Here is a 25,386-nt window from a genome sequence, read left to right as displayed (position 1 = left end):
AGTGATGAATCTTTTTTTTTTTTTTTTTTTTTTTTGCAATGCTAGTTCCCCTTCCCCCAAATGCCTTGTGTACCCGCTCAGGTGATCATTTCTACTGTGTTTTCAAGGTGATTCAGAAACTTTGCTGCACCCCTTAGCAACTCCTGTTGGAATGTACTGCCAGCTTCTTTCAATCAGACAGGAGGCCCTGGTTTCGATTCTTGTTCCCCCCACTCACGCTGCAGCTCTCCACAGTTGTTGAATAGTATCCCTTTACAGAAAATAAGAGCAGCCACCGCCTTTGAATTTTTGTAGTTTTGCATATTGGATTTTTCATCTAGATGATTATTTTCATCGCTCTCATTTGGTCTGTCTCCAACTCCTGCATATTCTTCCTGAATTGAGTAAACACATCCCACTTCCTTTAAGTAATTTTTTTTTTTTTATTCCGGCCTGGCTTTGTGCTCCACCAGTCTGTCTGCTATTTCTCTCGGATCGTAGGTACCAGTCTTCCCTGTGGCGTCAGACGTGTGGAAGTGTGTGCCCATCTCTCAGAGGACTGGCTTCTGCCTGTGGCTCCGGCATATTCCACAGGCATTTGGGACCCCAGGTCTGCTGCATCTCTGGCCACGGCTAGCCAGAGAACACATGCCGTTGTGAACCGCGCCTGGTCAATCCCCGTGCTCGTGCCTGAGGACTGGATGCTCCGTTCTGAGAATTTGGACGGACAGATGCTGAGCATCGGCTGTGGGTCTAGAGCAGAGGGTGGCACCAGGGCAGTGGTACCACTGTGGCAGGTGCCCTTGTTCATGGGTCAGCTGGAGATGCGACTGTAGGCAACTGTGAGCCAGCAGGGGACATCAGCTGGTGGAGGGGACATCAGCTGGTGGAGGGGACAGTGTTGCGAACACTCTGAGGAAAGCACAGAGGAGAGTCCCTCAGGCTTCTGGTAGAGATGCAGAGAAATCTATGGATGGGGAGTAGGGAGGGAGGGGAAAATGGAGGGTGGATATGGAGAGATAACTGCCTTGATTTCCAGTGGTTTCAGTCCCCCGAGACTCCGACTCCTTTGTTCCTAGACGGTTCCCATGTGTTTATGGTAAACTGTCTTTTTCCATTTGGACCAGTGTAAGTGAGTTTCTGTCTCTGCCCCTGGAATTTTGCAGACGGAATCCCACTTGGTGCGGTCGCATCTTGAGGACCATTTCTGTACCTTCCCCGATCCTTTTCCCAGCCAGATTGTTGCCCCCTCCATAAGCAGTTAGCCCCAGTATGGTGACAAGCACCTGAATGTAAGAGCCCACCACACCTGGATTCTATTCCTGGCTCTGCCACCTGGGTGGCCCTGTGCAAAGTGTTCCAGGTCTCTGAACCTCAGTTCCTTCTTCTGAAAAATGGGGATAAATGGCATTTAGTTCACAGAATAGAGTTTTTTAAAAATCAAATAGAACTCTGGGAGATATTTAATTTTAATTTTCCTCCTTGTGCGATCTCCAGGCTCTGTGTTACTACCTTGAAGGATGGGAGAAGACCTATTCTTGGCCTTCAGGGATGGGGATTGGCATATTATGGCCTTCAGGTCAAATCCGCCTCACTCTGTTTCTGTAAATAAAGTTTTATTGGAACACAGCTTCATGTACTGTCCGTGGCCACTTTTGAGCCACAGTGTGGCCCAGCTGAGTAGTTGCGACAGAGACCATGTGGCGTGGAAAGCCTGAAGTGTTTACTATCTGTACCTTTATAGGAAAAGTTTTCCAACCCTTGTTCAAGTATCTCAGGGTCTTGATGCGAATACATAAAATAGCTTTCTGTTATTGTTGTGTATCGTAGACTTTGGCTTTTTGATTTTATTATATAGTTCTGGCCTTTGATGTGTATTTTCGTTTTTACTTGTCTGTTGTATGTAATTCTCTGTTCTCTTTCACTGTCTTTCTAAACCGCTTCTGGTTAGCTAGCAATTTTTCCCCCTGCCTTTGATCTGCAGTGATACGACACGCAGGTTTAACCCACGAGACGTACTCTTATGTGAAAAGAACAGCATGTGAGCAGTGACCTCTCTCAGGATTCTCCCACCTGTGATGGAGCGGCTCCTGCTTCTCCATTTCCGTCTCCAGGATCTGGCTTCTTTGGGGGAACCTCCGAGCTGTGACCCGAGTTTCCCAGCAAGTATACTGAGCAGTGAATCTGCATAAACCACTTTTTCATGTTTTTATGCAAAAATATCCTTTGTTACCAAAATATCACCCTACAACTTCCACTGCTGGTGTCTGAAATGCATAAAAACATAAAACTGTTCTTTTGGAATAAGAATTTACATAAGTATAAAAAAAAAAAAACTGAAAAAACCCCCTAAGATTCTAGGCTTCCTAAGAGCCATGGTTTGATGAAAATCCCATGGATGTTAGGGACAGATCGTTGTCCAAACTTCAGGCCCTTTCACCAGCTGAATGGCCTTGGGCCAACTCGCTTCACTTTCTTGGTTTCAATTTACTGTCCTTTAAATCAGAGAGAATAACCACTTCAGAGCAGTGTGAGGATTAATTGAGATAATGATATAAGAAGTTAGAGTCCTTGCCCCTTATATAATCCTTGTGTATGTGTGTGTGTGTGTGGGGGGGGTGGTCTTGGGGACTTAAAGGAGGGTTCTACTGTAGTGTCAATTTGCTAAATGAACAAGCAAATAAAAGGCCTTTTTGAGACCTTGCTAGGTGCCATCAGGCGTGCTGGGCCCTGCAGATAGAAGGGGGATAAAGGCCATGTGCTAAGTGAAACAAGCCAGTCATAAGGAGACAGTTTTTGTCTGATTCTGCTCAGACAGGGTCCCTAGAGGAGTCACCTTCACAGAGACAGAAAGTAGATGGCGGTCGCCAGGGGCGGAGGGGAGTGGAATACGGGGCTCCTGTGTGTGGACGGTTACAGTTTTGCAAGCAGAAAAGGGTTCTGGGGATGGATGGTGGAGGTGACTCCACAGCAGCCTGAATGTACTTGACTCTGACCTGCACACTTAGAGATGGCAAAGATGGAAAGTTTCGTGTGTTTATTTCACAATTAAAAGTAACTAAAAACAAAACAAAACACAACAGGAATGGATCCAAGCGTATCAGTGAGAAGGCTACAGACACCATTGGGGAGAAAACCCGGTAAGGAGTCTGGCACGTGGGGTTCCTGGGAGGGATGGGAGAGAACGGGATTGGCCTGAAAGGTGACCGTGGAGGTCAAACCGATGGGGACTGGGAACTGGTTAGCAGCGGCATGATGTGGGGGTGAGAAGGAATGTGGTGAGTGTGGCTCCTGGGGCTCGGGCTTTTGCCCACCCAATGGGGAATAATTTGCCAAGATACAGAACCTTGATAGGATCCATCACAAGACTTTATATTAATCACACTTACAGCTAAATAATTAATCGGCCGTCGGCTGTCCTCCTGGTGAACTAGAAATAGCACCCAAAGAGAGACCATGTCTGCTCGCTTCACCCAGTATCCCCAGCACCTAGCCTGAAGCCTTGCACATTCTAGGTGCTCCACATCCTGCTTCTGAAGTGTAGTTTATCAAGTCTGCCTTTCCATTTGCTGATTTGGTGCTTTGGCTTATTTCTAGTGTTAAGGTTTCAGGATCAATAAGTAATACCCCTCTGGGGCACCTGGGTGGCTCAGTTGGTTGAGCGACCGACTTCGGCTCAGGTCATGATCTCGCGGTCTGTGAGTTCGAGCCCCGCATCAGGCTCTGTGCTGTCAGCTCGGAGCCTGGAGCCTGCTTTGGATTCTGTGTCTCCCTCTCTCTGCCCCTCCCCCACTCATGCTCTGTCTCTCTCTGTCAAAAATAAATAAACATTAAAACAATTTTTTTAAAAAGTAATACCCCTCTGTCCTGTGTGTGAGATGAGAACAGGTGGAGGAGCATGGGATTGAGCCCAAAGAGATCAGAACTTCCCTTTTTGTTAAAGCCACTTGGAGAATGTATGTGTCTCAAGCAGGCAGACTTAATTCCTCACCCAAATTAGACTGTCTTAGCAAAGCAAACATCAGGTTCTCCCCCTGGGGACATGTGGCACATGCTCTCCACAGGCTGATGGACCCCGAATGAACAGGGAAGCCAGGCAAGGCTGAGCACGCACAAGTCATTCGCACAGATGGGCAAACATAGCCTCCTTTTCCCTAGGAGGAGCGGCAGGTGCCGTGATGGACCAGGATTGCTGCTCTGGCAGAGCTCGCTCCTCCTGGGACCCTGTGCAGTGAGGTCGAAGGGCTAATAAATACAGAACAGTAGCTCTTGCTGACATTTTCAGAATGAGTAGGTTTTTCTGGGGTAAGATCTTGGGACTGGCCAAAGCCCCTGGTCCCCTGACCATTCTCTGTCCTCTATAAGAGACTGTGCGTGAGCCACCAGTGGGGTCCTGTCTCCTGTGGGCTCGTTCTAGGACAGCCTTTACACAATTTCTCTTCTTCGTTCGTTGTTCTTTTCTCTAAGACCCAGTGGATATGGTGACTTTTTAATTACTTAATACCCTGCTGTTTTCAGACTTTTGGAACTTCGAGGGAAGTTGGGATGATGTGTCTAGCTTAGCTTTAGGTTGATAAAAGCTTTTCTGTGCCTGGCAAGAAATTTTTCTTCAGCATCACATTTTAAAGGAAAAGTATCTTCGTATGAAATGTTTTAGTAAATTTGTTCCCAATAGTCTTTGTAATTTATTGTACAATGTATCACACCTGCAGATACGAAGAGTCAACATTCTTTAAAATCTTAGCTTTGGAGAAATGACAACATACATTGTTGCAGCATGTCCAGCATATCAAACACGCGAGGTTGAGCAGTTCAGATTTCACCATACAGCTCCTTCTCTTTGAATCCAAAAGTTGGTTTAGGGATTAGAGGACTAAGCAAGCCTGAGCTTTGGCAACAATGTAGAAAAAGGAGAGGAGGTGTTAACAGCTGTGAGAGGTCCAGAGAGGACTTAAATTCACTGTGGGTTGACTATTAGAATATGAAGCATACATATAAATGCTAGATAATGGTAACTTTTGTTTGCAAGGCATTTTACACTTGACAGTGTGATTTTACTTAGGTTCAGTGGATTAGATGAAATTGCAAGCCTCTCTGCAGAGACTCGATGGCTTTCATTGGAACTGGTCTGGTTCTCAGCGTACCTCACTCCTCAGTGTGGCCTCAGCTGTGTGGTACCCACATGATGGGCTGTGAAGTGCAGATATTCTGAGAACTGGGGAGAGTCCGGGAAAACTCAGGCGGCATTGCATTCAGTGCAACAGGGAAGTTCAAAACCCTTTTGTGGGTCCCACTGGCCTCAGAATGAAGGTCAAGTTGTTGATGGTGCCCCCAAACCCTCTGTGATCTGCCCTACCTGTCTTTCCAGCGTCTTTTTCCACCCTCCACCCCTTGCCCTGAGTGCCTTATGTGAAAATCTTTTTTGTCCATTATAAGCTCCAGGCCCTTTGATCTCTAAGCCATAGGTTCCCACATTTTCTCATTTCTTGGGCCCCGTAGTGTCACCTTGCTCATAGGTCAAATGAAATACCAAACTATTCAATTTATTAAGTGTTTATGTCCTAACAATTTAGTAGCTGCTTGAAAATAGGACACACATAAAGTGACACACAGCGTTATTTACTTACGGGATGCATAACTTCTCAAATCTTGGAAGGAGCCTGGACACCTGTTGATTTCTTGTGCAGTCATTGCTTTCTTTCCTAGCAAATTCTGAAAACCAAGCTTTGCCCAAGATACGGAATGTGGTACAACCTCCTGTTGAAACTGAACTATCCTGAGCTAGTAGTTCGGGCAATGCCCAACAGGTACTAAGAATTGTTGTGCGTCTTTAGCGATTTTAGAATACCTTGGGGTGCCTATGTGGGTCTGTTGGGTCACCCTGGGGAATCTGGGCACAGTTTGAGAACTGTGGTTCTTAGCTTTTACATATGCTGTTTCCTCTGCTTGAACACTTTTCCTCTCCATCGGGCTTCTTGTGCCCATGCTTTAGCCATCAGCATGAGGACTCCTGGAAGTTTCCCCTGGGCCTTTACGTGCTAAGGGGTGCTGCCCCATGGATGCATCATCCTTGTTAGCATCTCTATCTCTTAATAGAGAGAGAGAGAGATCCTATGATCCTATCTCTTTGCAGAGATAAACATTATCTCTGTCATTTTAGCTTCACTCATCTTTCTCCCTGGGCTTTAAGCTGCTCAAAGGAAAGGACCTGTGTAGTGACTGTCATATTGCGGATGCTTTGTAAATGTGTACCTTGAGTGAATAAATGAGTAACTTACTGGATCTTATTCAGAATGAGCTTGTAGACCGGAGGAAATAAGTGTTCCAAACAGACAAGGTTGACAACTACAGGGCTTTTCTCATTTGTATGAGGATGTCTTTTATAAAAGCCTGACCTTAGCGACACGCAGTGTCTGTTGCCCTCCGTGACCTCATATGCTCCTTCGCTGCATCCTGCAGACCTCCCTGGGTATAAGCACATGGCCTCCTGAATTTCAATATAAACCACAGCGGAGATCATTTTGAGCCTTTTGCATTTATTCGTGTTGCGAGACATTGACCCATAGACACATCTTTTTGGTTGGGAAATTGTAGGTATAACCTGCTTCAAATGTGTTTGTTCTTTCCTTTAGGGGAAAAAAGGTTACATTGCCTGATGGCTCCAACTGCCGGCATACTGTAGCATTACTGGAAATACAGTTGTGCTGTGGTCATTTAATCTCCAGGTGATGGAGGCTTGGGGACGGTGGCCCAGCTCCTGTCAGGGGGTGCAGAACGTGGGTTTACACCAGAGCAGGTGGGAGAGGTCTCTTCGGGCCTCAACTAGCAGACGGTGGTCACCTAAGTGTGCATTGGTCGTCTGTGTTTCTGTTATCTGTTCCTGTAACTGATGAGATGAATATCAAGGAAGAAGGATGGCCACGTCCTCCACGGGGCTAAAAATAACTCAAGTGGCTTTTTAGAGCTTGGTGGACATTGTTTTCCTTCAGTTTTGTCTTATCCTTAGACTATGGGGACAGTAATGCTATAAGGAACCAGATGGCTGCTTTTACTGCTAAATTAAATAACATGGTACATGGTACATGGGACATGTTGGTGGCTCTGTCATTCTAGCGTCTGGCTCTTGATTTCCGCTCAGGTCACTATCTCAGGGTGGTGAGATCGAACCCCGTGTCAGTGGAGCCTGCCTGAGATTCTCTCTCTCTCCCTCTGCCCCTCCCTCCCATGGACACATGTACTGTCATGTGCAATCCCTCTCTTTCTCTCTCTCTCAAAAAAAAATAACATGGTTCATGAATAATGTCTAGTAACAGTACTCGCAGTTACTGTGTGTCTTTGCTTAAGAACATCATGTCCCAGGGCGCCTGGGCAGCTCAGTCAGTTAAGCGTCCGACTCTTGATTTCAACTCAGGTCATGATCTCATGGTTCATGAGATCGAGCCCTGCATCACTCACACACACACTCTCTCTCTCAAAATAAATAAACATTACAAAATAATAATAAAAGATCATGTCCCATTCCCATAAGTCTCTCTTACCTAGGCCTTTCCTATAGGCCTGTTCTTTTTAATGCATTTTCAAATAGCCCTGTAAGGTAGACAGGAAAGTTTGTTCCCTGTCATTTGAGGCTTACAGGTGTTAAATTACTCGCCCAAGGTCAGCACAGCTGATAACCCTTTACTGCTTCCTTTCTGTAAGGGCTCAGTTGTTGCAAGGGGAGACTTTTCTCACTTATGCTGTAGCCCTGTGGGCCTTTGAAGATCTTTGACACAGCCTGAGGCTTCAGGACTCCAGGTCTGTGGAAATGTTTTATGTGGAAGGACAGGATTGGCTGAGGGGTCTGCATAGAAGCTTCAAGTCTGCTCTCTTGTGACCTTTCTCTATTGCGAGCAAAGATCTGTTTCTGTGCACCTTTTTACTCCATGAAATGCTTGCTTATGCTGCTTCCAAAGTTACAAAGGTGATAGGAAGCAGCCAATGTGCACGAGAAGCAATTTCTGGGAATGTGAACCAACACTTCTGGTCCTGCTCTTGACATTCCCGGGCATGTGCCTCTGCGCCTCCACACCTCACTTGCCTCATGCAGAGTGGGAACAGCCGTAACCCCTTCCCTGCCTGTGTCCGTTCACATGAAAGACCAAGGGGGACCAAAGACCCACAGATGCTCCGAACGTGGTCTCACAGTGCTCTACCAGCATAAAGGAGGAGTATTTTTTACCAGAAGCATATGGAAGGTGATTTCAAAGCCTGCAGCCATAGTTTACAGAAGCAGTGACTTGACCCCGCCTAAGAAAAATGGCAAAAACTTTTCCCAAGTGCTCCTTTCCCACCTACCCTGGGAAGTGAAATGCCCCTGGGAAATCTGTTATTCTTTCCCGCAGCACCACAAGGCAGACTCAGTGGAAGATTCTTAATGCACCTCCACTGAAGAGGGGCTCCTGGGTGGCTCAGTCGGTTGAGCGTCCGACTCCAGCTCAGGTCATGATCTCGTGGTCCGTGGGTTCGAGCCCCACGTTGGGCTCTGAGCTGACAGCTCAGAGCCTGGAGCCCGCTTCAGACTCTGTGTCTCCCTCTCTCTGTGCCCCTGTCCTGCTCTCTCTCTCTCTCTCAAAAATAAATAAACAAACAACAACAACAAAAAAGAACCACACCCAATAACCATGCATTCCTCCATTCCCTCTATCAAAATACTGTTCCTAGCCCACTGCATGCAGTCTCCTGGATATTGGGCTGCTTTCTAGAACTGTTTGGCATTTGATCCCACCAGTTGAATTTTGTGCTTAGCAAAAAAAAATATTTTAATCTATTTTCAAGTCTGTTATAGTGTATCTTTATCATATAATTAAATGATACAGTTATTACAGAAGGCAGTGAAATATGAGTGCAGGAAGAAGCGGGTCTATAGAAAACTAAATTGTATATTTTGGAACAATGACGTAAAGGCAGATTGCTGTAAAAACAGCTGTCAAATGTAAGCAAGACAGCTAAAAAAACGGGGGGGGGGGAGATAAAAATATGAAAGGAATTCTGTACTCTGATTACTTCACAAATGTCTTTAAAGTTTCCCCTGTATTTTAAAGATACCCAAGCCAGGGATGCCTGGGTGGCTCCGCCAGTTAAGCATCTGACTTTGGCTCAGGTCATGATCTCGTGGTTCGTGGGTTCGAGCCCCACATTGTCAGCTGTGCTGACAGCTCAGAGCCTGGAGCCTGTTTCAGATTCTGTGTCTCTTTCTCTCTGCCCCTCCCTCCTCATGCTCTGTGTCTCTCTCTCAAAAATAAGCATTAAAAAAAAAAAAAACAAACAAACTCTAGCCAGAAGTGTTTGACAGTTTCTTTCTGGTTTAAGCAACAGAGGTATTGTGCCTTTTCACACAGTGGGCCTGTTTTTACAGTAAAGGCCTTGGCCTCATGTCAAAAGATTGTCAAATGAATGTGTGTTTATAGGTTATCAGTTAAAAAGTTTATAGTAGATACATACCCCAATGATGCTGGGTAAGAGGGTTCCTGCAGAATCTTTACTCCCATTTTACAGATGAGGGCACTGAGGTGCCAAAAGGATCATGGGCTTGACCAAGGATGAAGAGATCCAGAGTTGACAATTTGTTGTTGTTGCTGTTGTTGTTTTTAATCCTGTTGTCTGTTTCTGTCTTCAGAATGTCATGGGTGTAATTTTAGACACCCTGTAAATTTAGACAGCCCCAGCAGCATCCTTATCACAATCAAGTCGTAGCGCCTAGAAATGGCATTGGTATTTGAAGTCCTTGATTTTTGAAGCCATGCTAAGGGCAGTGTCCTCGCTATACTCCTGGGACTGATGGCTCTTCCCCATATGGCATCCTTTCCTATGGGAGGAGAGACAAGTTCAGTAACTTCTTTCCTCCTCCAAAGCCAAGACAAAGGTCATAACAGAGATAAGCCATCAGATACTTGGAATTTGATGCTCTTTGCATTTCCTTCTTTCTTCTTCGGGGCAGAAGCTTCTTAATCGACAGGTGCAAAGATTGAGAAATGCCAGGAAACCCGAGGAAGATAGAAGCCTTGCTTTGGGAGAAACTAATAACCATTCTGTCCGGCAAAACAACCCAGGTGTGTGTGTGTACAAGCTCATGTGCACCTGGCTGGGTAATCACATTCCTTACAGACCTGCTTTGTGGTAGGATGCATCCTCAGATCTGGAGAAAAGAGGTCTCTTATTTGAGCTCTGGATTTTGACAAATGGTGTATTTTGGGATGTGGGGTTTATTTCTGCTGAATATCTGGCTTGATTAGCGTGGAGAAGCACATGCAAAGCAGGCTGGAGCCCCACCCCACCCAAACCTCCCAGGGCTGCACAATCAGGAAGTGCATTCTCCTCCCATTGTGGCTTCCGAGGGAAGTGTGCTTTACATATGCAAATGCAAGCCCCAAGTTTCACTTAATAATTATCAGCTGGAGATTCTATTGATGAGCAGCTGAAGCTGCTCCTCAGGAGAGAAACTGTGAGTTAACCATTTCTAGTCCATCCGGATATGCCGCCTCCCCTAGCCTCTGAATACTCCGGTGATTGGAGACAAAGGTTCTGATTTCCCCCTTTTGTCCCCCCTCCTGTCTGGCTGGAGCCTGGCAGCTGAGTCTTCCTGACCCCTCGTGTTAGCATGTGTTCATCTTTCCTGTGCCCCCACCTCCTTTCTGTTTTACAGGCTACAGAAGGCAGAATAGACCCATCTCTATTGGCCATGGCAGGATTGCTTCCAGCCCTAGAAATACTGGCCTCCCTGCAGTAGCTCTCCTGTTCAGAACCAACCAACGGCATCCTCTCCGAAGGACGTAGGGTGACCCAGAGGCAGGGTGCCCAGGATCTCTAGCTCACGATATCCAAAACTTTCCTCTGCTTCTCCTGTTCTTCTGTGTGTGCACTTGCCTCTGGGGTGTGTAGAAGTAACACCTGGGCTGCTTTGTCAGACTCCCTTGTTCCGGCTGTGCCTCGGCAGAGTTCTGTTCTGCAGGCTGGCACAGATGGTTTTACTTGGATTCTCCCAGCATTCTTGCCACAGGACGCTCTTAACTTTCTCGATGCTTGTCGCAACCGTCTTGCCCTCGTCTCTCTCGTGTGTCTCCTCCTTGTCACATCAAAAGGCAACCTTTGTTTTCTGGACAGAGAGCTGTTTAGAGGTAGAAGATGGAATGAAAACAGACTTTTTCTTTGGAGGTGGGTGTCAGATTCTTTTTCATCCTGGGCGTTTTTACTTTTGCACTAAGCCTTGGCAAGTTGCTTAAGCTCAACAAACCTATCGCCTCCACCTTAACATGGGGACAATCAAACCTACCTCGTACAATAAGGTGATACGTGAGACCCACTCAACCAAAGTGGGTGGTCAGGAAGGGAGTTATAATCATTCTCTTTTGAAAATCAGTTCCCACCACTGAACTTTCTAGTCCTTGCCTGCCCCCATTAATTTTCATCATTTAAATGATATTTATTGAGTGCCTACGGTGTGCTCTCCATTCTGGGCCCTGGGCACATAATGGTGGATAAGACTGATCTACAAAAGACCTTTCCAACACTGAACTTGCATTCTAGGTGTGGAGACAGGCACACAAGAAAGAAAACAAAGACGTTTATACTTAGGGGAGTTCTGGGATGTGTGCAAAGGGGAAGAATCACCAGGGGAAGGAGTGAGAGACAGATTCTGGCTGAAGGGTGGCCCGAGTTTTCTCTGCACAGTGGTATCTCTGACAGCAGGTGCAGAGGCCCCAAGGTGGGAGAATGCTTGGTACATTCGAGAAGCATCTAAAAGATGGTGGGGGCAACTGGGTGGCTCAGTCGGTTAAGCATCTGGCTTCGGCTCAGGTCATGATCTCTCGGTTCGGAGGTTCAAGCCCCCCATCCGGCTCTGGGCTGACAGCTCAGAGCCTGGAGCCTGCTTCCAATGCTGTGTCTCCCTCTCTCCCTGCCCAACCCCTTCTTGTGCTCTGTCTCTCTCAAAAATAAACAAACAAAAAATAAATAAAAGACCAGTGTGGAGGAGTGCATTAAGGTCGGAAAGATAATTCTGATAAAAGTTTTGTAATCCACTGTAGGGTATTTGGGCTTTAAGTTTGCTGGGAAGCCATAAGAGGGGCGGTTTGAGCAGGACAGTAATGGGATCTGAGAACCATCTTCACATGTTGTCCAGGTGCTGAGTGGTAAGTAGACCGTCGGAAGTAGGGAGGCCGGTTAGGTGGCTGTTGTGTGAGTCCAGGTGAAAAAAGGTGGGGCCTGGGACTTGGATGGTGGCCTAAGAGTTTGGATCTGGGGTGTATTTAAAGGTAAAACACACATTAAAATATATCGTTAAAGAGGTCTATGGAACAGGAGGGAAGAAGTTCAAGTTCAAGACTGCGCTCTGTGTTTGTGGTCTGTGTGCTGGTAACAACAGTGATGCTATGTGCTGAGAGAGCAGGGGGTTTTGAGGTGGGAACCAGGGGCTCTCATTTGGATATGGAGACACGAGGGGCTCCTGAGTCTGTCTCTGTGGTACTCGGGAACAAAGGGACTCAGCGTGGCGTCTGCCTTCACCCACACAGTGTCTGCCCCAAACAGGTGTTGAGGGAATGGATAGTCACAGGGCGAAGCAGGCTACATCAACACTTATCACAAATGTAATAAGAGCTGTTGCCTGAGGTCTGTATTGCAGCAGGTTGCAGGAAATCCAGTGACAGAACGGAGGAGTGGCTGACTCACCCTGGACGGATGGGAGAAGGGTTCCTAGGAATGATCTCTCAGGTAGGGGAGAGTCCATGGTAACTTGCCAGGTGACAAGGCCCGCAGGGGAAATCGCACAGATCCTTAAGGCTCCTTCCAGTTGCCAGTCATGGTGCCCAGTAACTTAGCATAGGGCTTGCACCTGTCGGGGCTTTGGAACTACTCACTGGCGAAGGTCACGGGTTGTCTGAGGTACCCTTCAGGGCCAGAAGGTGGAGTCATAAAGTGCAGGGCGTTTCAACAGCAACACCAGGGTTTCTGTCCCGACCTAGCCTCTGAGGTCAGTCCCATTAGTAAAGCCTCGTCTGGGTCCTGCAAGGGACTCATTTCTTTGGGGCCAGGAAATTGGGGTCTTGTCCTGGAGGCTCCACCATCAGGGCATCTCTTGGGGCCTCTGTGTTTGTTAGCACTCCCCACACCCAAGCCCAGCTTCCTCTCAACTTGCTGAGGTATAGCCTCCCTCTGCTTCACAGAGGGTCCTTGGTTTTATTATTGTTGCTCTTTTGCTACTGGTGGAAGCACCTTATAAAAAATCACCGTCAACCCAGGAGTAGGACTTGCAAATAAATAACAATCCGTCAGAAGTAGAGATGGCAGGTTTTGCTTAATAGGTATTAGCGCAATATTTTACCCAAACATCTATCTTGCTCTTGGAAATGTCTTATCTTTGCCAAGTGCCCATCCTGATAAAGTGTTATTTCTGTCAAGCTGAGCTTCTGATAAAATCTTCTATTTTCCCCTCTCCCCAACCCCACCCTATCTATCCTGATAAAACCTCATACTTCATTTCTGATTTCCTCCCGAGGGATGGTTTGGATTTGTCAGGAATGGGTGAAAAAAGGGATGATAAGGCTTTTCCCTCTTTTTTTTCCCCCGTTGTTTCAATATAGATAGTCACGAAAATTGGAATATAACTTTAAGTAAGTCGAACTGATAAAGGAGGTTCGGAGACTCTTTAGAAGGGGGAAGAAGACGGCATAAAGGAGGGCAGACATTTATAGGCGAGGGGATGTTCAGGCAGGCTGTTGCTTGTTTTCTCTTGTTTTTAATTTACAATTGAGCTGAAGACGATGGCATTGATTTAGGTGACGTGGCAGTTTGCAGGAAAGGGGTGCTAGTGAAGGAATCAACCACCTTCACAGAAACATTTGCTTCCTCTTCTTGTTGAAACGTGTTAGATTGTTCTTCGCGGCAGCTACTCATGCTGTTGTGGGTTCCATGGCCATTATCCACTTAACCCTGTGCACATGAAGAGCCCTACTAACTTCTCCTACTGACCTGCCTTCTAGCCTCTTCCTTTCAGTATGTCATCAGGTTTAACTGTATCATGAGCACCACATGCCCGAGTTGGGTTCCCCCGGGGCTGTGTGCCCTGCACCAGCATGATAGCCACAGGCGGTTGGGTAAGTGTTTTGTGAAGGGCAGTGGCTTTGTCTCTCAAAACCAGTTCACTGCGGAGGAGAGGGGAACGTCAGAGGGCCCAGAGAACATGATGCAGACCCAGCCGCTCCTCGCTGACACTAGACCACCTGAAACACCAGAAGTGGGAGCAAGGAGTCTTCTCCTATGTTAATCCTCACTTCCACCCAATGCAGAGGAAGAGAACTTCTGCTCAGACTTGGCGTGTGCCTGATTGGAGGTGGGCAAACCGAGTGCCGTCACTGACATAGGGCGTGAAGAACACGCTAGACTTTGAGTCCTGTGTTGCAGTTAGTTTTCCTCTTACCTAGGGCATTTGTGAGACTACTGCCTTCCAAACACAGGGGAGAGTAGTGATGTCTGAGAGTGCTGTCTGGTAGTCCCTGTCCCTCCCTAGGAGAGCAGAGCACTGTTGTTCGAGTCTGAGGCAGTCTAATTACAGTCACACGCGGGGCGCCTGGATGGCTTAGTCAGCCGAGTGTCTGACTCTTGATTTCAGCTCATGTCATGATCCCAGGGTCATGGGGTCGAGTCCCACATCAGGATCTCTGTGCTGAGCAAGGAGCCTGCTTAAGATTCTTTCTCCCCCCAGCCCCTGCCCTTGCCCACTCTCTCTCTATAAAATAAATAAAATGAAAAAAATCTTTAAAGACACACTCTCTTAAAGAATAAGAGACCCTAATTCTTTCCCGTAGATGTGAATTTCACTGTGACACTCCACCCCTGAAAGAAGATGACTTAAACGTCCGGGGGAGGGTAAGGAGCAAGAATGGGATGGGGCCAGAGTTTTGCTGATTTGTCTGGAGACCTGTAACACCGGCTACCTGCCAGTGAAATCTTTATCCCTTTGCCATCCAAACCAGATATTGTCAGCATTCCCCATTTAAAAAAAAAAAAAAAAAATCACAGAATTCCTTTTTGGTAAATACTTAATATGGCTACCAAGAATGATGGTTTGAGTTTTATGGCAAGTATGGATTCACATAATTAGGAAAGGATAGCTTTGAACATCCTTGGTGTGACCAGCGTAAAAAATTTTAAACTTTGCTACAGTGTCCTCCCATGTGGTTCTCTTGATTTGAACAAGATTTTGTTAAAAAGAAAACACACACACAAAAATCCTTGTTCAAAATTTTTACTGTAAAATATGACTCTCCCCAGCACATATGATTTGCCACTCTTGGAACCTATTAGTAGGATTTTATAAGGGCTATGAATATTTCATATAAAATAACACATTTATTGCTGGGATTTTTTTTTAAAAATTAGATCAGTGGAAAAATAACTTAGGAAATCTTTCATCTTGAATACTGCCAAAGAGAAAATAAAAGAAGAAATTTTAGAATATTTCTTGGTCTGATACTATAGTCGATCACCATATTGATGACTCCGGTGAGGATGGCTAGTTGATGTTTTGCTAAGGATAAAATCATCATGCCTGTTTTCCTTGGAGTGTTGAGGACTGTCCCTGAAGGGGAATGGTGTTCAACTGTTGCACACCTAGGAAATGTGGCTCAGGATACCAAAGGAAGGGGAAACACCACCTTCCAAACTCAACCACTGGAGGCCACTATGAAAACTGGGTGACTTGGAGGCCATGCTAAAAGTGACTGAAGTTAATGAGTTAAGTGGGGACAGAGGGTAATCAAAGATTACTTGGAATGTGAATTTATTATTACCCACTGGTTGTTTTTCCAGTTTTGGAGTGACTATCTCCTCACATTTTCTGGGACACACCATGTCTGGTAGTTATTTCCGGGGATCTAAGAGAAGAACTGGACCCCACTGTCAAATTGTTCAAACATATGAAAAATAGAGCACTGCTCACATTATCCTTTGCCTTGTTTGGTGATGGTTTGAATGCTGTCAACAAGGTCCTTCTGTCTGTACTTAGACTCCTTGGGAATCAAAGAGAAATAGAATTGGCCAGATCTAAAACTGGAAAGACTCAGTTACTCTGCTGTGAGAATAGTAATTCAGAGACCAACTGTCTCAAACTTCCAGAACTTAGGATATTCGGCAGAAAACATTTGGAGCTTTGAAGTCCTTGAACCTGAAGTTTCAAGGGGCAAAACATTGACATCATTGCTCATTAAGATATACTTCAAGCACTTGTAGCAAAAACCCAGCTATGGATTATAGCAAATTGGTGCTAAAAATGTCTTCATTTTCTTGACTTAATGAAGCTCTTTAAGGCAAGGTTCTGGAAAATACTTTCTTGGAGGAGAAAAGTCAAATTGCTTTAGCCTATTATGACGAAACAGAACCAGGCTTCTTTCCCTGGCTTTTTAGAAGCTTGTGGGGAACTGTTTTCTTAACTGTTGTTTAGTCTTTGCCAGAGGATCTCCAAGGTCTTTGCTGGAACTCAAGTTTACTTTGGTTGCCAAGACAACTTCCAGAAAATCACTTTGGGGAGTTTTTGGGTAAAATGTTCCCTGTTTACCCCAACATAAGTAAGCAGCCTTTGCTCATCACCACTGCCATGTTCCTCCCTGCAGCAAATCTAGTTCCACAATTCTGGAATTAGGAAAGTGTCCAGGCTGAGCCCTGTGTCTTACTCAGCCCAGAATTAGTGCCATATCCAATTCAGCTGTCATATGGACATCCATAGATCAAAATGTTAAAAAAATATATATGTTTTTTAAAATTATTATTATTTTTTACATTTTCTTTATTTTTGAGAGAGACAGAGTGTGAGCAGGGGAGGGACAGAGAGAGAGAGAGACACACACACACACACACACACACAGAATCTGAAGCAGGCTCCAGGATCCAAGCTGTCAGCACAGAGCCCAACGTGGGGCTTGAACCCACAAACCATGAGATCATGACCTGAGCCGAATTTGGATGCTTCACTGACTGAGCCACCCGGGCACCCCCCAAAATTTTTTATTTATTTATTTATTTATTTATTTATTTATTTATCTATTTTTTTTTTTCAACGTTTATTTATTTTTGGGACAGAGAGAGACAGAGCATGAACGGGGGAGGGGCAGAGAGAGAGGGAGACACAGAATCGGAAACAGGCTCCAGGCTCTGAGCCATCAGCCCAGAGCCTGACGCGGGGCTCGAACTCACGGACCGCGAGATCGTGACCTGAGCTGAAGTCGGACGCTTAACCGACTGCGCCACCCAGGTGCCCCGCCCCCCAAATTTTTTTAAATGTGAGACTTTAAGATGAAATTGAGTTCTCTAAATTTTTCTGAAGTGACTCTGGCTGCAATATTTATTTTGCAATTTCAGAATGTATTGAGGGTGTGAAATTTTTATGTTAATTAAAGAGGAGGACATTGTGTTTAAAAAAATTACAAAATGCTTACTTAATGAACACAGCTTTATGTGGAAGGTGAGAAGTTGGAGAATTCGTTCGGCATGAAGTGACCTGTGGGTCAAGAGAAGGGAGCCTAGAACCAGGGAAGCTGGAAGGTCTGGGAGCAGGTGGGGGGTGGTGGTCGGTAGCTGCTTTGGAAAGGGAGGCATTGACAGGATCAAAACAGCCCCAAGCTTGAATGAACTAGAACACCGGGCAACCTAGCTTCTAGGAATTCAGGAAGGTCCTGCGTTATACAATAGGAGCTGTCCTAAGAATACAGTTGAGACTCGGGCCGGGAAACGGGGGCCCAGTGTCAGAGCAGTAATGGAATTAAGTGTGGCAATGCTAAGACCTCCTTTGCACCTGAGCCATTTCTGAAATTTGCCTTCAGGAGCCAACAGGCACACTTGCAAGTGGGGGGTTATGGTGCCTTAGAAGATTGGGGGAAATGCCTACATCAGGGTTTCTCAACCTTGACTGTACAGGAGGACCCCATGAGAGTGGCTGCTTCTAAAAATGCTAACCGGATCCCCACCTCTGAGCTAATTCATTGGAGAGGGGGCATAAGGACATTGGGATTCCGTAGAAGTTACCCAGGGGATTGTAACGGCAGCCAGGATTGAGAACCACTGGACGAAGGGACCAGGAAATGAAGCAGAGGCAACACAAAAGTTAGACTGGACTTGTCTGGAGAGAGGACGAGCAGGAGACATTCTGGTTTAGAACATAACAGGGCCATTGATCTGGAGCCAGTGAATCTGGGTTCAAGACTCTCCCTCTGCCATTTGCTGCTGGGATGACCTTGAACAAGTTAACTCGTGTGTCTTATTTCTTATTTCCCTCCTGCCCCCCTTTCATAGTCAAGCTGGGAAAGTGAGAATGCCTGCTTCCTTACAGTGTTGCTAAATCAAATGAGACAGCGCACATGGCTTCCACGCACGGGCTTGTGCTCACTAGGAATGGTGACCAAGTGTTTGTTGAAAGCGATAGAGGACCTTGAAGTAGATGGAGTTGCTTCTGTGCACTGTCACAATGCAGGGTGCGGTACCAATGGGGTTGAATAACATTATCCCTGGCATCTGTGAGTGAAGCTGGCAGAAATAGGGAGAGATTGGAGGCCAATGTTCTTAGGACAGGGGCTCACAAACTATGGCCCATGGGCCAAATCTGGCCCACTACTTGTTTTTGTAAATAAAGTTTTATTGGTACACAGCCATGCCCATGTGTTACACATTTCTGTGGCTGCTTTTGTGCTGAACTGGCAGAGCTGAGTACTTGCATCAGAGGCTGTATTGCCTGCAGTGTAAAATGTATTTATTTTCTGGGTATTTACAGACCTCTGGTTTAAAATAAGATTAAAAGAATTGGTTTGGGATGGAATGCTTGAAATATAGTGATAGAAGCAAGTACTTTAAACATGGGGAAGGAAGAATCTTCAGGCCCTGGTGACAGATTGTACGTAGGGGGATTTTGCTGCATACAGGTTAAGGATGCAGTGTCTTTGTCGTGGGTAGAATGATACAGAATGACAGGCTTCCTGAAATCTGGGCATGAGTGTAGAATTTTGGTGTCCTTGACTAGAGAGATCTAGGTCTGTCCCCACTGGAAGGGGCTGGTGGAGTCCCCTACATGGGTGGCCTAAGGGCTGGGAGGCCACCCAGGTCCTGACCCTGCCTCTGTTAAGATCCCCTCCCCACCCGCAGTTCTGGTGGTGGATATCACACACAATGCTAAACACTAGCACTCTGGAGAGATCCAGAGCGATTCAGGGCACACAAATTGATTCAGGTCGTCACTTAGAACGTTTTGGATGGCAAGTCCCTAATCTCTGTCACCACACTGCACAGAGGTTGATTTTCAATTTACCTTTTTTGTTCTCAATCTTAGATGTTTTGCTTCTTAATTCAGAGCATTCATCTCAAGTGGATTCAGAAATTCAAATCCGATGATAAATTCACGTTTGTTGCGAATTTGGGAGGGAGGAGGAAGATGTTGTCAACTAAGCTTTTGAATAATGTCTGTTCTGACATTTTAAACTCTCAAGTGGGCTGAACCGCGGATCAACACGTATAGGCGTTATGTGACAGAGATGTACCATGTGTACAAATAGACTGTGTATATCTGAATAATAGGACCTGGAAGGGAAGGTAATAGAGAAGCAAAAGTAAAGGAACTCAGAATGAGGGATCTTCTCTTGCTTCCAGGTTTTGTGTGGTAGGGTAGGAGGAAAGGGGAAATTCGTGTGTCTCCTCTGATTAGGCCTGATGCTAAGTAATATACATACACACATACCCCCCCCCCCATTTTATAGATGGGGACACTGAGTCACAGAGAAGTTAAGTCCTTCGCCTAAGGCTGTTATTTATTAGTAAGTGGAACTGTAACTCAAATTCAGTTCTTTCTTATAAGCGTCTGGGATTCAGAATAACTCTACCTGATTTCCTTTTCTTGGCTATTTCTCCCTCTCCTTAAGCACTTAATATTATCATGAGGCCACGTTTTTCTTTTTTGTATATGATGAGGCCACTTTTTAAGTAACTTGTAGTTTAAGATTTGCTAGATCAATTTTTTATGCCTTTTTTCTAGATGCCATTCCTTCCCTCTATCCCTTCCTCAAATGTTTGTTAAGTACAGGCAGTGTGCCAGGCCCTGAGGATAGAGAGACCAGGTTTTGGGCCATGCCACTCAGTGTTCAGACTGTTCTTGGTCCCTGCATTAGGGTTCTCCAGAGAAATAGATTACTAGGGTTTGCGTGCATTTGTGTGTGTAAAGAGATTTATTATAATTGCCTTTTGCGGTTATGGATTTGGTCAAGTCCCAGGATCTGCAGGGTGATTGGCAAGCTAGAGACCCAGGAAAACTGACGATGTAATACCATTCAAAACGCTAGTAGCCTTCAGACCTAGGAAGAGCCAGTGTTTCCGTTCATAACCAAAGGGGGGAGGGAAAAAACAAAACAAACAAAAAACCCCACAATTTTCCCAGTTTGAAGGCTGTCAAGTAGGAGGAAGTTTCTTACAGAGGAGAGGGTGAGCCCTTTTATTCTTTTGAGGCCTTCAACTGATTGGATGAGGCCCACCCACATTAGGGAGGGCAACCTGCTTTACTCAGTGTGCTGATTCAAAGGGTTAAGCTCCTCCAGAAACACTCAGAATAATGTTTGACCAAATATCTGGGCACCCTGTGGCCCAGTCAAGTGACACACAAAATGAAACATTACAGGGGCGCCTGGGTGGCGCAGTTGGTTAAGCGTCCGACTTCAGCCAGGTCACGATCTCGCAGTCCGTGAGTTCGAGCCCCGCGTTGGGCTCTGGGCTGATGGCTCAGAGCCTGGAGCCTGTTTCCGATTCTGTGCCTCCCTCTCTCTCTGCCCCTCCGCCGTTCATGCTCTGTCTCTCTCTGTCCCAAAAATAAATAAAAACGTTGAAAAAAAAAAAAAAAAAACCATTACAGTGCCCAAAGTGTTCTACAATAAGGAAGTATGAAAATTATATAAGAAACTTCTAGAGAAATTGGACTTTGTGGCAGCCCAAGCATGTGATCAGTAGACTTGATGAAGAGGGTATAGGCCAATTTGTCAAATTCATGTGACGTATTGCATGTGGGTCAAGCTATGTACTGGGTGCATGTGTTAGGGCCAGATTTTTATCCAGGATTGGTTGGGAGGAAAATTGGTTCTTTTCCACTGATGGTCTGAGAGTACTGGTGTGGGCACAGCTGTCGACATAGGCCATAAAATCCCATGTGATGGGCCTTGTAGTGACAAGCTGTACCCAGAGCTAGGGGAGCACTCCCGGGAGAGACCAGAGCCCATAAGATGTCCCCATCATTGGCGTTTGCAAAGCACCTCTGAAAAGGTGAACTTTCGCTGTCCTAACCCTTCCCCCTCCCCACCCAGAGGGCTAGGACAAGCCAAAACAAAGAGGTCAGGAACCAGAGAGATGAGTAGCCCAGGAACAAAAGCAAGAATCAGGATGAATGAAATTAGAATGAGCTGTGAACTTGGCAGAGCAACAGGTCCCTTTGGTATCAAGCGGCATTGGGATCCATCCGCCAGGGAAAAGACACAGGGTCCCTGTGCACACGAGGCAGGGAAAGTCAGCTGAGAAGGCCCTGAGGTACCTCTCCAGTATGCTCCCTTCCAGAAGCTGAACCTGGCCAAGGAAGAGGAAGGGCAGCTCAGGACAGCCTACCTTTAGAACAAACCAGAATTCTGCTCTTGATTGAGCACTTCCTATGTGCCAGGTGTAGGGCACAGCATACATGTTGCCTTTCCCAACATTGGTTCCCCTCCTTAAGGCCTGGCATTTATTATTTTCTGTGTCTTCATGGTTGAGAAATCCATAGAGCTTTATTTTTTATTTTATTTTTCAAGTTTATGTAGTTAGAGTGCAAGCAGGGGAGGGGCAGAGAGAGAGAGAAAGAGAGAATCCCAAGCAGGCTCCACACTGTCAGTGCAGAGCCCTATGTGGGGCTTGAACTCATGACCTGTGATACCATGACCTGAGCCAAAACAAAGAGTCAGACACTTAACCTACTGAGCCACTCAGGCACGCTGAGAAATCTATAGAGTGAAGAAAACACCTGCAGGCCTTGGAGAGCTAAGTTTGGTTAAAAGCATTTGGGGTCCAGGGGCACCTGGGTGGCTCAGTCAGTTAAGCATCTGACTGCGGCTTAGGTCATGATCTCCCAGTTCATGAGTCCGAGCCCCATGTTGAGATCTGTGCTGACAGCTCAGAGTCTGGAGCCTGTTTCAGATTCTGTGTCTTCCTCTCTGTCTGCCCCTCCCCTATTCTTGCTCTCTCTCTCTCTCTCTCTCTCAAAAATAAACATTTAAAAAAAAAAACACCATTTGGGGTCTAAAGAATATTGATAGGATTCCCCCCTTACTACCCTTGGAATTGGAATTGCTTGGGGATTACATAATTATGACTTTATAAGCACATAATCAAAGAATTATAGGCATGCAAAATGTGGGGCTTTTGGGAGGGGAGCCAGAGGAAGTGATGAGGTCCCCCTGGGAGCCTACCCACTCCTCCACTTTGCTTCTGGATGAACTTGGACCTAAGTGAGGCTGAAGGGAAGAAGGTTCAGAGATGCCATAGATCAGAATAAGCCAAGGTTTGTTGGCCCTTTTCTCCCATACACTACTCAGAGAACAGCTCCGAGTTCAGAAAATGTACAGCCTTTAACACGCTAATTTATGTCATCAACTCAGCTTACTTATAATACCACTCACTCTCACTGGAAACTACTGGAACTGTTTGCCCAATGAGAAACAAAGCGCCCAGAGCTTTGTATTTCCATGTCTTACTTAAGCCTCCCATTGCGCCTGTGAGGTTAGCGCTTCTGTTCCCATTTCAGAGACTGGAAAACTGAAGCTCAGAGCATTTAAGTAATCCCTCCAAAGAACAAATTTCTCATTTTCCTTTGTTGTGAATTTTCCGGAGCTTCTGGGTGCCTTCCTAAATGTTCCGGTGTTTTGTTTTGTTTCCATAACAAGAAGACCACTCAAGCCCCAGAACTCTTAACTCCCAGCACGAAAGCAGGGGTGTGGCCCCATACAGTCATGGAAACTTTATTTCTGCTCAGGCTCCACCCCAACAGGAAGGCTTAAGTGTTTAGAGTCTGACACCTGTTTTTGTCGGAATAACCTAAGACATTATCAGCACAGAGCTACCTAGCGCTGCATGGATGCATAGCGGGGCCCTGATGCTCATCTCTCCCCACCCCTGCTCGAAGGGTCGATGCCAGTTGAGCAAACACAATTGCTGTCAGTGGCCTATTCGTTTTTATTCTCAGTGGAACTAATTTGGTTTTACCAAACAGGGAAACAGGTTTCAAAAGCCTGGGTTAGAGCTTGTAATTGGCCAGCTTGGGGACAATACAACACTAAGCCACCTGTGATTCTGTGTACCCACACATTCAGCCTCGGCCTTTGATCTGTGGTCCTGGGCAGTGGGATGCAGCGAGTCCTATATGCCACATTGATAGGAGGGGGCCAGGAGCTCAGGTGTTTAACCCCGAGGTGATTAAGAGGGAGAGAAATGAGTCATGTTTGTGAAGGCCCAGAGACACATCAAAAAGCCCTGGGCAGAGGCCGACTCAGTTCAGCAGCACAGGTGAACCCCGCAGGGTGTAATTCATTGCGTTCTTTGATCCTCAAGTTTTGTGGGTCGCAGAGACTCTCTGGGATGGTTTGGAAGCTCAGTGGGGTCTGAGCAGGAAGAAGAAAAACTTGAAGTATGGAAAATGAGAAGCTTCTTTTTTGGCGGGTGGCTAAGAGAGGGTAATTTTCTAGAGATGTTATTTTTCCTTAGTAGTCCCTAAGGCAGCCGTGTTGTAGCTGGACACTGGGATGTCTGCAGCACAGGAACAGAGAGGACAGACAGCTTTGAGTGTGTCGTGTTCCTGGGGCACCTGTGTACAAGATGTGGTATGCTAAGTACCTTTGGGAGATGGGGATGTTGCATTAATAAAATGTTTTAAAAATCAATAGCTCTCTATAGGGCCTCTTATGAAACTGTATTTAAGTGGAGAGTGTATAGGATGAGACATAAGAGAGACCTGGGGACGAATTCTGACACTCCTGGGAGGTGATACTTCAGAAACAGGGTTTTGAAGGATGAATAGGAGTTCACATAGGAAGACCAAAATAAACTTCTGTCGTTATTAATATTTGTTCTTTTTGCTCTCTTCCACTTTCTCCTTTTCCTCTTTCCCTTCCTCCTGCTGTTTCTTCATATTCATGTGTGTTTTATCCAGAAGAAAAACACCTACCAGGAAATGTGCCAAGATGGGAAAAGACGACAGGGTATTTAGTTAGGAAAAATTATGATTGTCCTCTCTAAATAGCATGTTACTTTTTATCACCTCCTAAGTCATTCCGTTCTCAACTCTGTCCCCAGGTCAGTCTGGACGCATCTCTTGGTCACTCGCTTTGGACCCACCTCCCTCGTGAGCGGAACAGATGCGTGGGGTGCGGGTCGGGGCTCGCGTTGTGCTTCGTCGCGGTTAACCGTCCCCCGGTCTTTCCGCCTCCCCAGATGGGAAGCCGGTGTCCCTGTCTCCGCTGGAGTCGCAGCCGCACAGCCCCCGGTACGCGGCCGCCGGCCAGCGGGAGCACGAGAGCCTGGAGGTGCGCGTGCGCGAGGTGGAGGAGGAGAACCGCGCGCTGCGCCGGCAGCTCAGCCTGGCGCAGGGCCGCGCCCCAGCCCACCGCCGCGGCAACCACAACAAGACCTACTCCATGGAGGAGGGGACCGGGGACAGCGAGAACCTCCGCGCGGGCATCGTGGCGGGCAACAGCTCGGAGTGCGGGCAGCAGCCGGTCGTGGAGAAGTGTGAGGTAAAGAGCACCCCGGGGGCGGTGGTCCAGAGGCCAGCGGCCCTCACCCCTCACAGACGCCACCGGGAAGCACCGCCAGGTGCCCGCGAAGGGCTGGCATTTTTGACTCGGGCCTACGTGGGAACCTTGCACGGTCGCTACCGTTGCCGTGTGGCCTGGCCAGTCGATTAGCCTCTCTGAGCCTCAGCCTTGCCATCTGAAAAGTGGGTACGAGAAGGCCTCCAGCACAGAGAGCTTACGAGGAGCAAAGGGATGGAAACCACCGCTTTCTTCTTTGCGGTTCCTTTTGACCCACTCAGGGTCTGTATGCCTAGTTGTCTTCCTGGGGACACCTGTTAATTTAGACTATGGTGTGAGTGGTGTACCTGGAGTTGTGGCCTTGCTGGGCAACAGTTCCCTTGGCCACCTCCTTCCTCACTTAACGATCAGTTTCTGGAGAACCAGAGACCTGTTGCTTCTCTAAGGCAGTGTCTTGAACTTTTACAACTGAATATCCTGCCCCCACTTTTAGAGTACGCTTTCTGTGTTAGTAACTCTTTGGACATTTGGAGAACTTACCCGCCCCTTCTCCCTGCCACCCTCCTCCCTCTTGTTTCTGCAT

The 25,386-nt window shown here is 46.6% G+C and overlaps 1 protein-coding gene across 4 annotated transcripts in view; it reads left to right on the top strand.

Annotated features, from left to right (window-relative positions):
* LARGE1 (LARGE xylosyl- and glucuronyltransferase 1) overlaps window positions 1–25,386 on the top strand; it is a 543,301-nt gene that overhangs the window by 220,611 nt on the left and 297,304 nt on the right. For 3 of the 4 annotated variants that reach the window (XM_045467269.1, XM_045467268.1, XM_045467270.1), the window contains exon 3: window positions 24,484–24,785. The exons of the other annotated variant lie outside the window; for it this stretch is intronic. In XM_045467269.1, coding sequence (XP_045323225.1) covers window positions 24,484–24,785 — 302 coding nt within the window. The remainder of the gene's footprint in view (window positions 1–24,483; window positions 24,786–25,386) is intronic. 4 annotated transcript variants of the gene reach the window in all.

This window comes from Leopardus geoffroyi, chromosome B4 (genome assembly GCF_018350155.1).
Source record: "Leopardus geoffroyi isolate Oge1 chromosome B4, O.geoffroyi_Oge1_pat1.0, whole genome shotgun sequence".
NCBI lineage: Eukaryota > Metazoa > Chordata > Mammalia > Carnivora > Felidae > Leopardus > Leopardus geoffroyi.
The sequence above is the reverse complement of the archived record's forward strand: the minus strand, read 5'-3'. Positions and strand labels throughout refer to the sequence as shown.